This window comes from Triturus cristatus, chromosome 1_1 (genome assembly GCF_964204655.1).
Source record: "Triturus cristatus chromosome 1_1, aTriCri1.1, whole genome shotgun sequence".
Lineage (NCBI taxonomy): Eukaryota > Metazoa > Chordata > Amphibia > Caudata > Salamandridae > Triturus > Triturus cristatus.
The window spans coordinates 268,367,154-268,389,102 of record NC_140579.1 but is presented as its reverse complement, the minus strand read 5'-3'; the positions used below and the strand labels follow the sequence as shown (position 1 = coordinate 268,389,102).

General features: G+C 44.3%; 1 protein-coding gene across 1 annotated transcript in view; it reads left to right on the top strand.

Annotated features, from left to right (window-relative positions):
* Window positions 1–21,949, top strand: part of LOC146870109 (uncharacterized) — a 510,959-nt gene that overhangs the window by 177,795 nt on the left and 311,215 nt on the right. The window contains exons 2-6 of the mRNA XM_085640923.1: window positions 1,898–2,026; window positions 3,052–3,126; window positions 3,566–3,604; window positions 3,924–4,036; window positions 20,596–20,674. Of these exons, the coding sequence (XP_085497049.1) occupies window positions 1,898–2,026; window positions 3,052–3,126; window positions 3,566–3,604; window positions 3,924–4,036; window positions 20,596–20,674 (435 nt within the window). The remainder of the gene's footprint in view (window positions 1–1,897; window positions 2,027–3,051; window positions 3,127–3,565; window positions 3,605–3,923; window positions 4,037–20,595; window positions 20,675–21,949) is intronic.

The following is a 21,949-nucleotide window of genomic DNA, read 5'->3' as shown; positions in this document are numbered from 1 at the left end:
GTGGTGGAGTGAGCTAAAGAATGATGATGGATTAAACCCAGATCATTTGACTGGGGGTGAGTGTTTGATTTGCTCAAACGCTCCGTCCATCATCCCCTTTGGTATCACTTTGTTCGCCCTAAGTTGGCAGGGTATGCCCAGACATGGGTCCCTTGCTCACTTTGCCACTGGATTCAAGATAACCTGCCTGAGGAGGGTTATGAACCTGAAACCGGTCCCAGGATGCTTGTTTCCGGTCCAGGGAAGACATGGCTTGGCAGTTCGGGCTGGACTGTTCCCATGAGGCACAGGGTCAGACTGGTTTGCATATGGACATGTCTGAACTGGGGTGGTGGAGTGAGCTAAAGAATGATGATGGATTAAACCCAGATCATTTGACTGGGGGTGAGTGTTTGATTTGCTCAACCATTCCGTCCATCATCCCCTTTGGTATCGCTTTGTTCGCCCTAAGTTGGCAGGGTATGCCCAGACGTGGGTCCCTTGCTCACTTTGCCACTCGATTCAAGATAGCCTGGCTGAGGAGGGTTATGAACCCGAAACCGGTCCCAGGATGCTTGTTTCCAGTCCAGGGAAGACATGGCTTGGCAGTTCGGGCTGGACTGTTCCCATGAGGCAAAGGGTCAGACTGATTTGCATATGGCCATGTCTGAACTGGGGTGGTGGAGTGAGCTAAAGAATGATGATGGATTAAACCCAGATCATTTGACTAGGGGTGAGTGTTTGATTTGCTCAAACGCTCCGTCCATCAACCCCTTTGGTATCGCTTTGTTCGCCCTAAGTTGGCAGGGTATGCCCAGACGTGGGTCCCTTGCTCACTTTGCCACTGAATTCAAGATAGCCTGGCTGAGGAGGGTTATGAACCCAAAACCGGTCCCAGGATCCTTGTTTCCGGTCCAGGAAAGACATGGCTTGGCAGTTCGGGCTGGACTGTTCCAATGAGGCACAGGGTCAGACAGATTTGCATATGGCCATGTCTGAACTAGGGTGGTGGAGTGAGCTAAAGAATGATGATGGATTAAACCTAGATCATTTGACTGGGGGTGGGTGTTTGATTTGCTCAAACGCACCGTCCATCATCCCCTTTGGTATCGCTTTATATATATTTCACAGCCAATTTCTTCCTATAGTTTAAATATTTGTTTTTTTGTAATACAAAGAGTTTTTCTTTATTCCAGAATAATCTCCACTAACCACTTAAAAAACTCCATCAACTGACTCATTATGTATTAATTTCCAATTTTAGCTTGTACACAAAAACGCAACTTCTGTGAGTACAACTTCCTGTTAAAATATGGTCTGGCAACTATAGAATGTCATGATTTTTAAACCCTATATATTTATGTGCTTGTGAAATGTTGTTGAAAGACATCAGTCTTTAAATGGGAAAGTCACATTTGCTGAAATTTAGCTTGGCTTCCAGAGTTCTCAGCTTTCTCAGGCATCTTCATGATTTGCTCGGCCAGTCCAGGTTTCTCCTTGCATTCTGGAAATCCTTATTATCACAGAATTCCAAAAACAAACATAGCTTGGACAGGGTAAGCTATTCACACACGGACCCTGGAAACTGTTAGTTCTGGGATGCTATTGAAGCAACAATGTGTGGTTCCTTATCAAAATGCTGATCATTTATTTCTGCTACCTTTTCCTCATTTATTGCTGAGACTTGTTGACAGCAGATCACAAGGAGGGGTGTAAGAAGTGCCTTATTGCTTAGAAAGCATTTTTATGTTGGTAGTTAATGTTAATGGAAGTCTTTCAAGTTAATATTTTAGAACCTCCACAAACGCATTACTTTTGAATTCAAACAGAGATCTGAGGTTAGTGCATCATTCTGTTATTTTAACGATACATTGCAGATTGGAGAGATTTATCAATTTTGTTGCGCTCCTTCTCACAGCGGTGCCTTCTCGGAAGTGTACCTCGTGAAGGAGAGTACCACTGGACAGCTCTCTGCTCTCAAGTGCATCAAGAAGTCTCACAACATGCGTGACACCAGCCTGGAGAACGAGATTGCTGTGCTCAAGAAGTGAGTGTGAACAGCGATGGGGGCGAGCGAGGGTGAATGGGGTGGGACGTCAGCTGCCAAGCTGTATGGGTAGAGAAGGCGCAGGAAATTGGATACTACAGAGATAACATCTGTGCTTGCAATCTTTCACATCACACGACTGGTGCTAGCCAGGCTCAAAGAGGAAGAGAGCAGCAGCACAATATCTTTCTAGATAGGGCTCTGCACTGCAGTGTGAATAAGGTGCAGAGGGCCCCTCACACCTCTGGGTCCCAGTGTCTCTGCACCTGCTGCACTTCCGGTAGCTAAGCCCTGTATGTTTCAATGAGGAAGAGGGTGTGAGAGTGGATTATGGTAATTCAAAATTCTAAGGAAAACAAAGGTTCTTAGATAAATTAAAAAGCCACACTTGCGTTAAGCTGTTTGTAGCATGTCTGTTAAACTCTGAAATTGATATTGATTATTAGCAGTGCAAAAAGTAATTTGATGCCTGCAGACTGAAACGCATGCAGAAGAGACCACCAATCACAAAATCCAAGTTTATTTATTACACGTTGGGCTTTCTGGCAGGTTTCTCTACTGTATGTACCAGTACCAGTACATTGTACTTGGAAAGTGACACACCAGTGATTCCACAGGATTTCTCCAGAACATGGAAAATTCCATCCTAGCTTGTCAATTTGTCTCATTTCTGTATATAACGGACAGTGTCTCTACGAACAAGAGAAGTTTTACATCTGTCCACAAAGCTTCTCCAAAATGCCAAGGGTAGCACTTACCTCTTGATCCCCTCCCCCAATGATATCACATAATTCACCCATTACTCCTTCCTGCTTCAGCAGCCTCCTATGTACTAAGAGAAGTGCAAGGAGTGAAGCCTACAGAAAGTAAACAGGGCTTTCAAAACCGTGTTCACTTTATAATTCTGCCTCTACTGCATGACTGCTGAGACCATGGATAGCAAGGGCAAAATGAGGCACTGCCAGGGGCGTAAGCCTGGGGTAGGAGGCGCTAAATGACTTCCGTCCGTTTGTTTCTTAATTCATAGTCAAACATGAAAACATTGTGTCTCTGGAGGACATCTACGAGAGCTCGAGCCACTACTACCTCGTCATGCAACTGTGAGTACCTGAAGTGTCTTTTCTGCAAACAGTGGGAAGGTGCATAGTTCAGACATGGCCATATGCAAATCAGTCTGACCCTGTGCCTCATGTGAACAGTCCAGCCCGAACTGCCAAGCCATGTCTTCCCTGGTCCGGAAACAAGCATCCTGGGACCGGTTTTGGGTTCATAACCCTCATCAGTCAGGCTATCTTGAATCCAGTGGCAAAGTGAGCAAGGGACCCACGTCTGGGCATACCCTGCCAACTTAGGGCGAACAAAGCGATACCAAAGGGGATAATGGACGGAGCATTTGAGCAAATCAAACACTCACCCGCAGTCAATTGATCTGGGTTTAATCCATCATCATTCTTTAGCTCACTCTACCACCCCAGTTCAGACATGGCCATATGCAAATCAGTCTGACCCTGTGCCTCATGGGAACAGTCCAGCCCGAACTGCCAAGCCAGGTCCTATTGGAGTTATTACATACATCTTGTAAGTATCAGCCACTTCATTCCAACTTATTTTTATTCCCCTATTTTGTTCCTGTGCACCTTGCTTCAAGAAGATACAACCTGAAACTTGGTGCAATCCATGGCAGAACCTTGACATGAGTTTAATGTTGCCAAATTGGCTAAGATAAAGGTAACTTTCCAAATTGAAAAGCCCACAGATCAGCAACTTTTTTGTTCTTATCTTTGTTCCGCAGTTCATCCACAACTCCAACTTACCCCAGTCTTCTATCTGGGACTGTAATTATTTCGTGAAGGAGTGTTTCTTAACTGATGCCCTGTCATCTGCTTGGCCTCCCCAGATTGTGTGGTTATCCCCCGTTCTATGAGGAAACAGAGTCAAAACTCTTTGAGAAGATCCGAGATGGATCCTATGAATTTGAATTTCCTTTCTGGGACGATATCTCCAAGTCAGGTAAGTGGAATCTTTCCTGCTTCAGAATTTAAGTTGCAGCAGAAAAGGGGGAGAGAAGATGGAAGGAATATAAAATCGAACTCGGTAAGTCACAGATGAAAAAGGAAGAAAGTTGTACCACTACCTTTGAGACATGTAAAAAGCACTATCATAGGATAGAGTCAGTGTGTTTTTCGACTGTGCTTACTACTGATGGTACGAGAGCTCAGTGGGTTGAGTCCCTATTGCATGGATATGTTTCAACCATCAAACCAGCAGAATGCATGTTTAAATATGATATGAGAGAGCTGAATCGGTATAATAACATTCAGAGGTTTATAAATTGCATATTGTTGAGGTGGTAAAAATAGCTCGAGAAATGTAAGCACTAAGAAACAATGGTGTTTGTGGTATGCACGTTATAGATGATCAGCATACACAGTAATACACAGTGTTTCCTGTGTTGCTTGTGGAGAAAAAAAGGCACAGGACATATTCATTGGTGCCATACCTCAGTCTACAATCTAAAACAGAAGTAGTACACAAAACATGTTATATAGTAGACGGGTTGGGCAACAAAATGAAAACTCACCCCCAGATGTAGTTCTGTTTTCTGTGGAAAATAAATATGAAAATATATTCATAGCTCTTTACAGGTGAAATACTACCAGCAAACTAAATGGGACTCGGTGAGGAGAAATTCAGAAATGTAAACCCATATATACAGGCAATGTAAACATAGGTGGGAAAGATATTGAGATGCATACCAGGAATGGCACCTGAATACTGTTCGAAGGCCTGCTCATCCCAGTAGAAGGCTGTGACTGGTTTGACTAATGTAGCTGATGAATATATGTTGTAAGTCATGTGAGAAATTGATGACCCTGGACACTGAGACAGGATTTCACTTCGACTGGCTCATGGCCAGGGCAACACTATCACTTGCACAGGGAGACAGTGGGACAGGAACAAAGAGATGCTGTAACTAACACTGGTACACAGTGATATGCTGATTCTGGGCATGGAGACATGGCCACTTACAATGAGACAGGGTGACCCCGCTAATGAGTTTTCTACATGCTGGAAATCTCAGTACCCTACGGAACCATCCCGTCTAGACAACTCTCAGCACAAGAAGGCCATATTAGTGGCAGAAGAGTACCACAGAAAGGCCAAGAACCACCGTGACACTGGGAGACACATAGGCGAGGAGGCACAGACACTGCATCCTGCAGTCAGACTTCTGCAGTTGTCCCCACCTCAAGGCGGAAGCCCAAACTTCCAAAATCCCTGAGCACTGTTTGGTCTCAGAAGTGGCGACACTGCACGCAAAAAGTAATGAAATGAAACGTGATGACCACATTACCGCTGCTAAAAATGGAAGTAACTGAGCCACCCATTGGGTTACTAAAATATGTGATCACGTCAATGAAAAAGAGAAATTCTTGTCTACAGGGGATAATCATTCCACTGAAGACTTGCATTATTTGGCGGAAGTACAGTACCTCCTAGAATTACCTCTCACAGTATAATTTTGCAGCAAGGTCGGCTCGGGAGTAATAGAAATATTTTTCAAATGAACTCGACAAACCCACACTCTCTCGGCAGAAGTAGTGATTCTAAGAACTGCAAAGTTAAAAATACTGCACAGAAACCGAAGAATATTCGTATTGAATGGGCAAGAGTTTCACCTGTGAGTAGGAGAACTCTGCCCTATCAACAGCAGCCATGGGAATGGAAATTTGTTGGCTCTGGGTGTCCACTCCCGACATCGATTTACAGTAAGTTGCGAGCACCATAGTGGAAGCTACGTCATAACGAAAGTCTCTCGTCCTGTGACAAGCTTACAACCTAAGCACGTCTTATTCGAAAGACTCACACAAACAATGATAAGCATTTTGCAATGGCTACTAGTGGTGCTGTCGGCAGAATAGCACCAGGTTTTCCTAAACTGAAGCAGTGCTCCACGGAAACCAGAATCCGCCCCAGCCAGAGCTCACATGGCAATTTATTGATGTTCCAGTCGAATGACTTGTTTGTTATTAACACGTCTCAGTTCTTTAATGTGTTGCTTAATGCTGTGAGCAGTCTTGTGCATCGCGGCAGTACCACGTGCACCACGTAACTGCCAGTCGCACTGACTGCAATCTTCACTCTCCTAAAATGGCAATTAAACAGCGGAGAATTCCCACTAATGGAGGCGCAATTGGTTTTTTAATATTAGCATTCTCGTAAATGCCAGCGGTCGCTGCTCGACAATGGGTTTTTTAATTCATCAGCAGTTCTGCGCTAATTAGTGGGTGGAGCGTGGCCAAGTCTGGTTTCGCCCAAATGTTCTCTCAACACAAATCAAAAAGCCTTCCTCAGACAAGCAACAGACATCATTTGAAAAATATAGGTTTTATGCACTTTTTATTTGAATTGTGCTGTGCCAAGATGTCTGCTAATATTTCAGGACCCAAAACTGTGGCGCGTTGTGTTGCTCCATAGCACCAGTGTTAGTCGAGTCTTTCTTCACTGACATGAAAAAAGTTTAATGGTCTCGACCACCCGAAAAATATGGTCCTTGGCTCACAGGGACAACGAGACATGGATATAGGGACATAAAACTCATTGAGACGCTCAAACATTCTAAAATTGAACCCAAAAATACGAAATAACATTAGGTAGGAACGAAGAGTACTATGCCCTTTCTCGTGGTCAGTTTTTTGGGCCTCGACCAGCACCTTGCAAGGTGGTTAAAAATTAAGGGGCAGATTTACAAGAAAGTGGCGCATCTGTAGAGATGCGTAACTTTCCCTGCGCCAACATGCCAAATCCTTGCGTCAACGTGGATGCGCCATATTTACAGTACGGCGCACCATGGCGCAAGGATTGACAGATGCGTCAGAAATTCTGACGCATCTGTTGACGGAAAAGTCACGCATTGCTGGAGTCGTGTCGCAAGCTCGACGCAACTCCAGCAATGCTCAGGGGCTCCCTATGCCTAATATGCTGCGCCACTCCTTACATCTGCTTCAAACAGGCGCAGGGTTTTGACACAGCATGGACGTAAAAGTGACTCAGTGAAATATTGTAGATTTCACTGCGTCACTTTTACGGAGCTTCATGCGACGGAACGCCCACCCTGCATTCATTAAACCTGACGCAGGTTTAATGAGGCGCAGGGCTTCACAACGTGACGCATCACCCTAGATGCATCACGTTCTAAATGGGCCGCAACTTTTACGCTGCCGCTGCGTCAAAAAAGTGACGCAACGACGGTGCAAAAGTGACGCAAGGGGCTTGTAAATCTGCCCCAAAGTCTTGGGGGGATGCTTATCGTCTCCAAAGTCATCCTAAAAACTCAGATAAACACCTCCACTCCTTGAGAAATGTCTCTAGACCTCGCCTCCGCTTCTCGTGCACCATTTACTCCTTGCCTATCTCCTTAGTTGTGTCTCACATGACCACACAAATAAACTATACCTGGAACAAAGAACATTCATGTTCCATAACCCATGGCTTCAAAATCATGTTGCAATGTTCTTCCAATAACTGCACCCAGGAGATCAGACTTTGCCTGCCATCGGGAGTCTCCAATAGCACCCTATTACCCCAGAATAAAACGTATAGCCTTATACATGGAACATGTGCTCTGTGACATGGGGAGACAGACATCTATAAACTGACACATGACAGGACAGAGGTACAGACACAAGGGCACAGTAACATGGAGACACTGCCCCATAGTGACAGGGGCACACAGACATCAGTGAATGGTTATAGAACATGAAGAAACGCTTTCTTGCCATTGACACTGGAAAAACATGTTCCCACACACTGTCAAATCAGACACTCAGATAACTACCTTCCAGCACATCCTATCAAACTTCTCACTCACTAAGATAATGCACGAAAGCTAAAGCTCTCACTGCCATTGCACTAATGCTATTGTCAGGTAGGGTCCTTAGCTAATACCCTTTACCATTTAGATTGTTAGGGAAAGGAAGGTCATATGACAAATGTACCTTTAGAGACCTGTTACATTTAGATTTTGCTGAGAAAGGTTTAGTTTGAGGCGTGTTACCTTTGCAAGACTTAATCTGTGGCCAAATAGTCTCACAAAAAATTGTTTTTTGAGGAAACTATTCCCATAATTTATTTTGCACGCTTTCCATATAAAGCAGAGTTCTTGCAAGATTTCGTCCTGCAAACCGTGTGTGCGCGGTTTTTGGTCACATTTTCTTTTTTTAAAAACGTCACTATGTTTGAGGAGAAAATTTACAATTTTGCACACCAATATCTGCTGGAGTGAGTCAAGATCTGCAATTGAGTATTTGACATTAGGCTTGGCTAAGTTGTTTAACTTGCTCTGTGTACACAAGTGCGTACAACTACTTTTGAAGAAACTGAATGACGTTTAATCTCAATTTTTAACAAAGATGTTCCAGTAATCATTAAAAGATAATTCTGACATAATTCTGCTTTCCTTGTCCCCATTTTCCATTGTCCAACCAATCTTTAATTTATTGGTGCGTGTAGGACTTGGCCTTTTTGGTTAAAGTTCCCTAAACTTTTTGCTTTCCCCTAGACCGTTTTCCTGAACTAGAGATGCCAATTTAGATTATTATTATTATTATTATTATTATTATTATATAAATTTGTAACGCGCGCAGTTACCCAGGGGCATCCCGGCGCTGTGAACACAGACGCGAAAGGCTCTTACTCAGTCCTACACTGGGAATAAGTGTGTTTTAAGTAGTTTCCTGAAGTGCAGGATATTGGGCTCAGCGCGGATCTTAAGGGGCAAGGAATTCCAGTGTGACGCTACTTGCACCGAGAAGCGTCGGCCCCCGGAGCGAGCTCTTTTTACTCTTGTAGTCTGCATCAGATGTCTTTGATCCGAGCGCAGTGGGCGTGTGGACTTGTAGGGGCGTGCCATAGAAGACAGAATAGAAGGGCCCCTGCCGTACAAGATTTTATGGGCCGTACATAGCGCCTTGAATTTCACCCGCTCCTTAACAGGGAGCCAGTGGAGCGCTTTCAGGGCGGGGGCAGCTGATTGTCTGCGTGGCACTTCCATTAACACCCTCGCTGCTGCATTCTGCACCTGCTGAAGGGTTTTGAAAGTTGCTTCTGGGGCGCCCAAAAATAGTGCGTTCCCGAAGTCAAGCCGCGACAAGATTAGGCCGCGAATCAAAAGCTTCCTGGAAGAGTTAGGGAGCAGAGGTAGCACTTTGCGAGCAGAACGCAGCAAGCCAAAGCATACCCCCGCGGTTTTCCTAGCATGGGTCCTGAAGGATAGATCTTCCTCCAACCAAACCCCCAAGCTCTTGATTTCCTTCTTGGGGGATGGTGGATCACCCAGGGACCGCGGCCAGCAACTGGTAATGAGAGAGGGACAGGCCTTGCCCAGCACCATCAGCTCAGTCTTGTCACCGTTGAGCTTCAACGCGGACTGAGACATCCAGCGATGGACATTGGAGAGACAGTCATGAAGGACTTCGGGATGTTCTTCCAGCTGGGTGAGGCCCACAACCAGCTGCGTATCATCAGCATAGCTGATGATCTTCACTCCTGAGGGGGAGACCACTCTTTCAAGGGGAGCCATATAGGTGTTAAATAAGGTAGGGCTCAAAGATGAGCCCTGCGGGACTCCACATTGAAGAGGGAACAAGGTGGACTGTTCTCCCCCTTCCCAGACTTGATAGGACCGGTCTGAGAGGAAGGATTTCAACCATTCAAGGGCCATCCCTTTAACACCCACCTCTGCCAGCCGTTGGAGGAGCACCTGATGGTTAACGGTGTCAAAGGCCGCGCTCAAGTCCAGGAGGATCACTGCCACTGACCCCCCTGAGTCGAGAATGCTCCTTGCTTCCTCCACCACTGCCAGTAAGGCTGTATCTGTCCCCTGACCAGGGCGAAAACCCGTCTGGGAATCCCCGAGCAAATGGTGGTCTTCAAGATGGCAAGAAAGTTGGTAATTGACCAGCTTTTCTGCAACTTTAGAAAAACCGGGCAAGAGTGAAATGGGCCTAAAATTGGCCAGATTAGACGGATCTAGTCCCGGTTTCTTCAAAAGTGCTTTGACAACAGCGGCTTTCCACCTTTGGGGCACTATTCCTTGTGCAAGCGAAAGATTAATAAGATCCGCAAGCGGAGTGGAAAGAACATTTGCCACCTGTTTAAGGGATTTCATAGGCGCCGGGTCACTTGGAGACCCACTCTTCATCTTTTTCAGGACCTTTTCGACCTCCTCCTCTGAGAAGGGGCCGAACGATAGCAGCTCAGCGGGACTTATTGTTGAACTGATGTCCATTTCCACGCTCTGCAACATCGCTGCATAGATGCTGAGGGTACTTTGCCACTGCTGATCAGTGTCAAAGTACAGGAGTTTCCTGTTTAAAATGTAATGGTGATTGGTGTCCATGATTGGTATGTCTGCTTTACTAGTAAAAGTCCCTAGTGATGTGCACTGTGTGTGCAAGGGCTGGTAATGCAAGGGCGCACAGGCCTTCAGTATAGGGCCTGCGCACAGAATCCTAAGTTAGCATGTTGTCCTGACAAGTGCAACCACTTGTCAGGTCTGACTTTCCCTTTTACACACACATGGGCACCCCTGTGGTAGGTCCCAGGTAACCCCTGTGCAGGGTGCAGTGTGGGTAAAAGGCAAAACATAAACTGAGGTGTGTTTTATGTTCTGGCAGTGTAAAACTTTCCATTTCGTTTTTCTTTGCTGAAAAGCCATTCTGCCCATAGGACAGAATGGGGGAGGCTGGGTGTTGTGTTTGTTAGCCTAGTTTCCGGTCAGATTATAATGGAGAGGTGATGTTTAGTATGTATGAACCCACAGTGTCATAATGCATCTTTATGTGAAGGTGGTTTTGTCACTGTGTGTTTATAAACCACTCTTTTAGAAAGAGGCTGACTTTGAGCATTTCAGTGTGTTTTTAAAATGTGGATTGTCTGTCTGGAACTGAAAGGTGAGAGGAGCTGGGAGAGGTCTTTACCCAGGGAGGGTTTGAGATGGCACCAGGCTGCCCTGCATCTGGAGAGTAGGGGGAGGAGAAGCCCGGGAGGTGAAAAGGCCGGGGCTGGTGCTATTAACCAATTGACCCATCTCCTGCTGAGTGATTAAGGATCCAGACCCCCAGAATCAAAGGGAGAGAGGTGACACTGGGAGGGAGACACCCAGAACTGATTTAGGGAGGGGTCAGGGACCCCTGAGCACATACGAACTTCACAGACATTAAGGGGTATAACTATGAGAGCTGAAACCCCTGAACATTGGAATGAAACAGATATGGATTGAGACTGTAAAGGCTTAGACCCATTCTGTGGTCAAGAGGAACCTCTGCTAAAGAAGGAACAACTGAAGAGACTGTGGTGGATAGACAAATCCTTGCTTCGTGATCTGGGGCTGGTCTACAGTTTGCTGTTCTAACTAAGGAAGAGGTTGTTGGGACTGTGCTTGGAGGCGCTGGGTCCCCCTGCTTGAAGAAGACTGTGCTTTGTGCTGTGTCTTTTAACCCCAAGGGCCCGAGGTGAGCTGGCTCCCTGTTTGGAAATATAGGATCATAAAAGTTTTCAGAGAAGTCCCAAGCAACGCAGTGTGCGCATGCTTTTTGACGCTTGAGACCCTCAGAGGTTGTGCCTTGTGATCGTGGGCACGCAGGAGTAAGCTAAGTCCCAGATGCGCAGAGTGCGTGTTATGGTGCACGCCAAAGCTTTGGTGAGGAGCGTCTGGTCGTGGTGTGCACAAGGAGACGAGGCACGACTCGGACGCACAAGGGTGCATGTCGTGGTGCAGCCCGGGTGTTGGTAAAGAGTGCCTGGGCATCGTGTGCATCAAAGGAAGAAGCGAGACTCGGACGCACGGTGTGCGTGTCGTGGTGCAGCCAGGGTGTTGGTGAAGAGCGCCTGGGCCTTGTAGGCACCAAAGGAAGAAGTGAGTCTCCGGCGTGCAGGAGTGCGTGTCGTGGTGCAGCCAGGGTGTTAGGGAAGAGCGCCTGGACATCGTGTGCACCGGGAGAAGAGGTGAGACTCGGACGCACAAGAGTGAGTGTCGTGGTGCAGCCAGGGCGTTAGTGAAGAGTGCCTGAACATAGTGTGCACTGGGAGAAGAGGAGAGGCTCGAACACGCAGGGTGAGTGTTGAGGTGGAAGCAGAGCGTCGGATCATCGTGAGCACCAGAGAAGAGGCGAGTCTCGGAGCGCGGTGTGCGTGTCGGAGTGCAACCGGAGGTGCTGGTGAGGAGTGCCTGGTGAAGGTGTGCACCGAATTAAAGTAAAGTCTCCACAGTGCTGAGGGCGGATCTCAGGGAGGACTGAGACCGCCGGAGTGAGGGCCAACTCATTGGGGCCCTCGGAGTCAAGTGCAGCGGCCCGGACCGGCAGCCACGGGAGACCTGAGCCGCCGGACCGAGCCCGCTGCAGCCTGTGACGGAGTTCTGGATCAAGGCCCAAGTCGCTGACGTCGGGGAGGAGAGTGAGATCGCACCCCCCCCCCAGGTAACGTGGATCAACACCTGGTATAGGGTGCGGGACCAGAGGGACACTCTCTTGGCCTCCCGCTTCAGTCAGCTGCTCAAGTCGTTGCTTCGTCTCGGATCCCGGCCCATGCTGACCCAAGGCGGGGCAGTACTGGGTCCGGAGTGGGAAACAGTACTTTGTGTATCATCATTTGATCCATAACGGGGGCACTGTTAACGGAGCACGTAAAACTGTCGTATTACACTTTGCATTATTGCTGCTAACGAACTATCGAACTGTCGTATGACGCCTGACCTCATTTGTGCCTGACGAACTTTATGCTTGGTGCGCTACGCACTGCATTATTTCTCCATTGCATATTACCTGATTGTAACTTGATGCTTTGCATTATTACTCCAGTGCACAATATCTGAGTATAACGTGGCGCAGTGTATTATTTCTTCATTGCACCGTACAGGATTGTAGCGTAACACATTGCTTTGTTTCTTCCTGGTACAGGGCACGCTGGTGGTGATACGCATTGCATTATTCCTTCAATTGCAAAGTACATGACTGTGGCGCTACGTATGGCATTGTTTCTCTGTTGCACAGTATAAGAGAATATCGTTATACATTGCAGTATTGTTTCCTTTTGCAACATGTGTGATTCTAGCAATACGACGTGCCTAACCTTTTGGGAAACAGTTAGAATTGAGCTTAACTGTTGGTTAGAAGCGGTGGTTGAGATTAGAACCTACCAACCCACCGGAAAGAATACTACCCATCCCTACATGTTGATTTTGTATCATGTGGTCATATTGTATAATTTCTTAAATAAATATTATACTCATTTTATCAATACTCGTGTGGAGTCTTTTTGTGGTGACATTATGGGATCACTGTGAGTGTGGTTGTACATACAGAACACTCATGCCTTGGAGATGAGCCTGGCTGCTCGTGCCAAGCTACTAAGTGGGTGAGCAGGGCTATCTCAGATGGTATCCTTACTTAGCCTAACGTTGAAGCGAGTGGTCGGGGACGCATGCCTCCAGCATTTGGTGGCGGCCGTAAGTGACAGGGACCTCCATTTCCAACAGTGCCATCATATTATATTAGACAAACATCAGAGTGCTTAGTTAGTGAAACAATCATGTGCAATGAAAGATGCAGCAATTGCTTTGTTTAGATAATGTTTCTGTGTTGAACAGTGGTGTTTTGGATTTGGAAGTCTTAGGTGCCCCTGGCCTAGTCTAGGGTTATTAGATGACTCAGAGGCTCTGGGAAGGCCATGAGGAGTAGACGGCTTTTATTTTGCAACAAAACCATTCTGGGAGCTCATTTTTCATGCACTTCAGTCTACTAGGGTCCCAGGTTAGAGTGTTTTGTAAGAGAAGTTTAGAAGATGAGGAAATTTGTTTTATCTGGGAGACATGAATCCAATTATTAACGCCTGTTATTTACAACAATATGAAGCAGTATAAAAAAAGTCATTTTTAAACATTATCAATTGTGTCCATTTTTTTTTATTTCTTTAACCCTGCCTGGTCCCCTTTAAGCTTTGCTAACAGATGTTCAGTCATTCAATCAGTGCTATGATCCATTTTTGGATTAAAGAGCTGGTGAATAAAGGAAAAATATGGCTAGGATTGGCAAGGATTAAAGAAGCCTTTTGTGGTCTAATCTGGGAGGTTTGCAGGGAAGACTTTGGTGGAGAACACCCAGCATGTGGAGTAAGAAGTATTCTGGAAGAGGAGCAAGCAAGGAGCACCCATTGTCATTTCAATCTGTGCTCCTGTGGAACATGGAAAGGAACTATGCACTATATAAGAGCCAATTAACAATCAGACAGATGAGAAGTACAAATTGCCAAAAAATAATTTTGAGCACTAGGCAGACCAGTGCATATTCCATTCTTAAACTACTCGAAAATCCAAATCAATTGCAATCCTTAAGCACTCCATGTCTTGGAAGGTGTATACACTGTGAACAAACAGTGTAAAGGCGAAAAGACTCTATGAATAAAGGCTCATTGCCTTTTTCCTCTGTTTGGCTGACAGATTGGCCAAACACTGGTGACTAAAAGGAGAAATGGGCCAAACAACCCTCACCATTTTTGACTTGCAAATCATGATATATGCACAGGGCATGGGCAAAACCTTATAGTTAAAATGAGACATCATATGTCCCAAAAAGAGCTTACACAAAACCGCTGTCTTTTATGGGCATTGAAGACCATCATAGCCACCTGATTTTGCATCATCAGTCCTGCAAGACATTGAAATAGTCGGTCTTGGTACTCGCTACTGCTCAAGCCATCTTTGTTTGTAGATTTATATAGCTCGGCTTATCACCAGTAAGAGTATCCAGGCGCTGTCCATAGGGGGGAGATTAAGTGATTTGACCAGAATCACAAGATGATACGCCAATGCCAAGACCCGAACCCAAGTCTCCAGCTCCCGAGTCGGCAGCTCTAGCCACTGAGCCATATCCTCTCCACCTCCTCTTCGCTAAATAATCTTGGGATCAAGGGAACTGTTTGAGATGGAAAATTATGGAGTTAATAAAACACTGCATGACCTGCACATTCATAGACAGTCCAGGTAAATACCTAGCGTCTTGACTTTGGACATGAATCTATCAATATGTTTGGTGGGTTGGATAAATGGGTAACTCTTACTGTCCCTGTTTGTATGGGTTTGAGTACAGGAGATACTCAGTTTGATTGTCATTAAAACTGAAAAAATGTATCTTACCCATAAGTGTATATCACCTTGCACCATATAATGTTTGTGATATTAGATCAAAATCACCCATATATTTTATTCATTCGAAGGTAGAACTGTAGGCCCTGAAGTTGAAGCAGTCGATGCACATACAAAATAGCCATAATGGGAGAGCAACATAACCCTCCACGCACACTGCAGGTGATAAGACATCCCTTTGATTCACAGTCGGCAAAGGCAACGCACCTTATTGTATTGGAAAGGAAAGAAGCAACACTCCTTCAGCAAGCCTTGACAGATCACCCTACTCTAACTCCTCGAAGATTTACCTATGCACAATACTCAAGGATGTTTAATATACCTACCAGGATGGAAAGTATATGGTAGATTACGGGCATGCTTTTAAAAGGCTTGCATTAACTCTCTTCTGGGTGATGTATTAACACATTTGGGGCCATATTATCAAGAAACGGCGTTAAAATTATCGCCGCTTTAGCGGCAGGAAACTGCCGCTAAAGCAGCGATAATGGGCTTGATAATATGCCCTTGTGAATTCCAATAGAAGCCCAGGTTCACACCAGAACATGGGTTTCTGTGGGAATTCACAAGGGCATATTATCAAGCCCATAATCGCTGCTTTAGCGGCAGTTTCCTGCCGCTAAAGCGGCGATAATGTTATCGCCGTTCCTTGATAATATGGCCCTTTGAGAGTGTGTGTAACAGAGTCTCAACTATCTACTTAATAACAAGCCACAGGACTGCTTTCAGAGCCCTGTTAACATCTATAAGTTCTTCTTCCAATATTGGACTGATCTGGGAATATTTTCCTTAGTTAAAGGGCGAGAAAGATACCCTGAGGGCAGGGTGAATGAAATTATACGATAGTGCGGCTGTGGCGATTTTCGCATAATTATAGATTTGCTGCATTTGCCAAACAATCCATCATCTACTGCATAACCTGCAGGTTTTAACGAAAAAAGAATGTTGTTTCTAGCTCAAGCACTTCACAAGTTAATAACACACAGCGACGTGTTTCCGCATTGTGGAAGGCCCTCTGTAAAGGTTGACTGGTCAATTTTTGTTGCATGTTGCTATATTTGGGTGTTCAACTGGTACTAAGGAGGTGCACCAAATGCCCAGTCAGTGTGAACAAGTGTAAAAAGTTAAAAATAGTGAAGTAATACTATCAAAAAATGTGCTGCATCACGCCACATAATTTACTCAACTCTGCCACATAATTTGTCCGTCTCCTGCCACTAAATTCTAGTGGCCCTGCCTGAGGGACACAAACCCAATGGGACTGACTGTTTCTAAAGTACAAGTTTGACTCTCCCCAATTTGTAAAGAATCTTAATGGAAGACTCATTTTGAGAAAAGATAGTATCAAAGAAACAGGATAACTTGTTTACCCGTTTTTGATTCACCATCAGCAAGGGAAGAGATATATGTCCAATTATTTTAAACACATTTTAATTCACCCCTTCCTCTTTCTTCACCGCATAGCACCGTGCTGCTTTGTAGCATGGTTCGCACTACATAAGCCAGTCATATTTGCATTCATTAAGTTCAACTTGCCTGGTCTTCAGTGAGCTGAAATCTCCTGCTTTAGCAGAGATATGGCCTTTTAGCATTTTTTCTTGTCTGACTAGAGCTGCCTGGCAGCACTTTTATATTATGTCATTAATACATAACCTGCATTTGGTTAGCACACATCTGTGGTCTGGCCACGCTGCGGTGTTGTTTGTATGAAGTGTGCATTTCTGCAATATTGTGGCCTTTCTCATGACTGTGTTGTGTCTCAGCAGCAGTCGTATCAGTGTGAAGCATTATGCCCTACAGAGGGTTCATGACTGCATGTCCTACTTATACCTTCAGGAATGGTTTGCATGCATCCAGTGCACAGTCACCGTTTTCCCTTACCTGCTTACGTGCCAATTTACTAAGCTACCCTAATAAATTAGATTATCAGAGGTCTTAGCACATTTTGTTTTCGAGGCCAAGAGGGTCATATTAACACAGAGCATCTGGAGGATAAAATGCAGTGATGTGTGCTTTCTTTCTTGAGCGTTCTCTCATATTCAAGTGAAATCATTCCAGAATCATCACCTATTGGCTTTGTTTGGGGAGATCAAAAAAATGTGTCCAAACCTGGAAGATGCACTCTCTGGATTCTAGAGATAGACTCTGCTTTTACAAGATAGACGCTGAGAGGATAACAGCCATTTGATTGATGTCCACAGACATACTTTACATTCTAAGTGGCATTACTGCTGAGCTCTATGGTTCTAAAATGATGAACTGGAATACAACATTGTGACACTTAGAGCCCCACGGCAGATCTATTAACCCCAATGAGCAGCCCTCAAAGGGGGAACTGATGTATGGATAATGGGGTGTGGAGAATGTTCAACTGCTGGTGTATTCCCTTGTATGCCCTATTTTTCTGGATATGAACGGTTTGTGTTCAGTAGAAACTCTACCACTGAGACCTGGAGTTGCCCTGTATGTACACAACTGTTAAAACTGAAGGATGTGCATTGGGGAGCATGTGCCATGGTTCAACAGCTGCTCAATAAGCCTCATCAATGGTTGACTACAGCCTGCTGCATTAACAATACAGCTGTTGTAGGTGTCTTTAGATAGGCCACTACAGTAGGTCTTATTACATTTTGTTATTCAACATGTTTTGGATCCCCGTTTGAGAGAATGGGGGTTGGACGGTTTCATGGTTGGGCATGGGGTTGTGGGAGTATTTCCTGTCCAACAAGTTATTTCTAAATGTGGGGCATGATTGCGGAATCCATACACGTACTCGAATACTACCATCCTGTTTGGGTTATCCACCAAATTGTTTATTGTTTAGCTATTTATCGTGAAACATCTTGCTATGTACAGCATTTGTTGTAGTAATGCACTTGCAACTGTCCTATAAATAAATTAAATTAAAATAAATCAAAAGCCAGGGTCAATAAACGTTTAATAGAGTGAGCTGAGTGGTGAATTAATTAAACAGAGAATGACAAATTCTTTGTGGGTGCAAACAGTGTATTAAGATTTCCATGCAGTGGGCTCTGACCAATTAGGAAGAGAAATGGGGTTGCTTTGGAAAAAGTTTGAAAAGTCCTTCCCAATAACTCACCATTTTATGTTCAGTCTGGGATACATGTGAATGATAACATAAAGTTAGTTGCTAGTGTGAATTGCATATGTGGGTAGGATCTGTTGATATCAACAAAGAACGCCTTTTAGATTGTCATTGAAAGGCATGCCTGTGATAAGGCCGGGTTCCGCTACCAGAATTTAAGTAGGAACCCTAGGTCGATGTATCGTCATTACCTGCTGAGAATTGTAAAGGGGAGAATAACTCATTTTAGGCAATTCAACGGTCTGTAATAACTATGGCTCAAAAGGATCACAGACTCCGAATTCAAATTTAGTGGGTTTATTACAAAGCCAGAAACAACTGAATGTACAAGCACCTCAGGACTAGGTTGTAAAAGTACATAGGAACTAATACAAAACCATATCAACGAGTGAGCTTATACCGATGGATCATGTAAAGAATGAAAAGTTCCAAAAACAGAAAACAAGCTAGGACTGCTCCAATATTTAAGTCAGACTTCATCTGTGGCTGAAAAGTGAAAAGCATTAGACTATGCCTACTCTAGCTCTAAAGTGACATTCCTATTTAGCATTTCCCAGGCAAGATCAATTAAAGGTGTCAGCTCGTGAAGACTTCCTGAGAAGTACACTCACGCTATTTGGGTCAATTAACCAATGCTACAGAGCTGGTTCTGATAGCTCTTTCCAGATCGATCTCCTCATCCCTTCTCCTAACTCAACCCTCGGGATACTGTCCCTGTAAAACACTCCCACAGATCACCTCATCCCAACAGACACCTCTCCTAGGTAGTTTTCCACCGCCTTCCACACTCCTTCCAATGTTAAGCGTGATGACCTTGATTCCCAGGCCTTCTCAGTGAGAAAGAACGCCGGCTCCCAATTATCGACATTCTTTGCACAATGTATCAACTCTCCTCCATGCCTAAATCCTGAAACAAAGAACATTAGTTTAACTAACAAAGGCAGCTTCTTCTACCTGCAACTGAAAAAGTGAGAACAGAACATCCTTGCATGCACATGAAATTCGCTGACTACCTCCAATTGCGAGAGCTTACCAGGGAAATAAAATTTTCATGCCTACACAAATCAGCCAAGATAAGAATAAATGAATAGGCCATTCATATACACAGACGTGAACATTTCATTTAGGCCTTTACACATCAAAAATTACACACAGGTTATTGATACTTTCCTTTACAAGCTTCTGCAATTATTACATGTTAAGCACAATTAATCATTTCACTGGCAGACTTTAACATGGTGCATGCTTAAATCAAAATGCATTACATAACACATAGGCTTTTCGTTAGGCAATATACTAAAGGTTACTCTTTCCAAACGTAAATGCCAATTTGTTTCTTTGCATGGCACGAAGCAATTTCTATTCTTTTCACCTTGCACTTTTATTATTACAGCACATTTCTAATGACCAATATAAATACAACACAGGAATAAATGCGGGTGCGAACTATCCATGATTATGATGCACCCCAAAAATTTTAGAGCACTATCACGCTCCATCACTTGTTAGCTCTAGCGTGAATGGACTTGACCCAAAATAAGCTTTTCCAGCTCCTGACAAATGTTCGCTAGCACTGGCGCAGGGCAGAAGAGTGCATTCTGGGTAACTATGTCATACTAGCTCTGGGTTGTAATAGGAACTCAATTTTAACATGGCAATACCTAGGATGATGTGCTCTTCCGCTATATGAACCAATGAAATAAAAAAGTATATACAGACAAGGACCAAATAGTGAGGCTATTAAATACAAGTACATAACATAGGTCTGCCATCAGCAAAGCATTTTGATTGTACTAAAATTATAGGTGTAGTATGATATACTTCCCTTCCTCATATGGGTTTTCAGCCAAGCCTCTTTATCCATTGGTCGGCTATTGTGTCATTTTTCTTCTGCCCATTACAGCATACAGCATGGGCAGTGGGTTAGCCCACTTCAGCAATGGCTATCTTCACTTGGAGTGACGACATTTAGCCATTTCACAAGGGACAATTTGTGATTTTGAGACCAAAAATATTTTTGTATTTAACCAATGTATTTTTGGGATTTGCAGCTTTCTCAACAATAAAAATTTGCAAAATCCATAACAATACAAAACAAGCAATGACAAAGCCAAAAGGATTGCAACCAACGCAGCCCTATTGACTTTTCAAATGCTTGTTATTTTGCCATTTAAATTTTGATTTCTAATCATATATGTATCTGTAAGAACATTAACACCAATAAACATTCACATTTGCTGTCCTTATTTATGTTTGCAGCTAAGGACTACATCAGTAATCTGCTGGCAAAAGATCCAAAGAAGAGGTTCACCTGTGAAAAGGCCCTGAAGCATCCCTGGTAAGAGGGGCGAAGCAATGGCGAGCCCAAACTTGTCGCTGAAATACATGTTCGTGCAGACTTTTGTGATGTACCCTTGCTCACCTCTCACAAAAGTGCAGCGTGTACAGGTCCCTGGGAGGTATTCCTGTGTGTGTCCAAGTGCTTTTGAGTGACTGAGTCGGCTTGTTTAGCAGGGCATCACAAACTCAGTTACTTAATCTAGCCGGTTCTCGCCCAGTCCTCTAAAATATGGTATAATAATGGGTTTTAATTGTTTTCAGGCTAATGGTAAAATATACCACTTTCCGAGAACAGTAGAAGCAGAGACAGAAGGGAACAACAACACTGTTCCCAATTTGGGAAACTGAGATTAGAAAATAAATCTCCTGTCTGGTACATGACGGGCTATGCCACTTATATGCAATCCCCTGCACTACTTACGTTGGCATTAAATGATTAATTGTTAACACCTGACATCCCCTTAGCGTAAGCAGTACTGTTAAGTAACGTGAGTGCTAGTTTACACCCTAAATAGAGATTCAGTACTATGCCTGCCCCTTCATAAAATAGCATGGATTTTACAATCCATCTGTTACAGAAGTGAGATTAAATACGTAAGCCCAGGTATGGAAACACTCTCCGCTTGCCCATCAATGGGGTTAACATATAATATTATATTGCTAGATGTAAAGCCAACTATATAGCACTTAAGTTGCATATCAAAACTCTTAATTTATTATGATGTCATCGCTACATACCATCTTACATAATGCTGCATTTACATGCTATTCTTCTCCATGTCATTTATAACACTGCCTGTAAACCCAATTGTAAACAACACTAGTGTTAAATAGGAGTCCTTCCCACTAAACTCCTACATGTCTCAGACACATGACCTGCCTTTCATAAGACAGTAAGTCCCCTGGGCAGAACTACATTTTGCATCCTCCAGAACCCTCCTCCTAAATTTCTTCTCCCGCTTCGGGCCCTTTAGGGCCTACAGGTCAGGTTCTGATTGCTTACTTTAGATTAACTTAGAGCAGTGACCGGCCCCTGAACACACACCCCTCTTCTCCTCTCCTCAAGTGAGACCCCTGGGATGTGGAGAAAGAGAGTTGGGGAAAGGGAAACAGAGGAAGGCTAAAGAACGTAAACAAAAGATTTAGATTTAATGGATATTCTGGAGAAGATGGAGACCGCACTGGCAGCCTGGAAAAACATTATTCAGTGGAGCTGGTGAGGTCACATCCATGTTTGCCCTTCTGTACTTTGGTGATATATTTACAAGCTCCT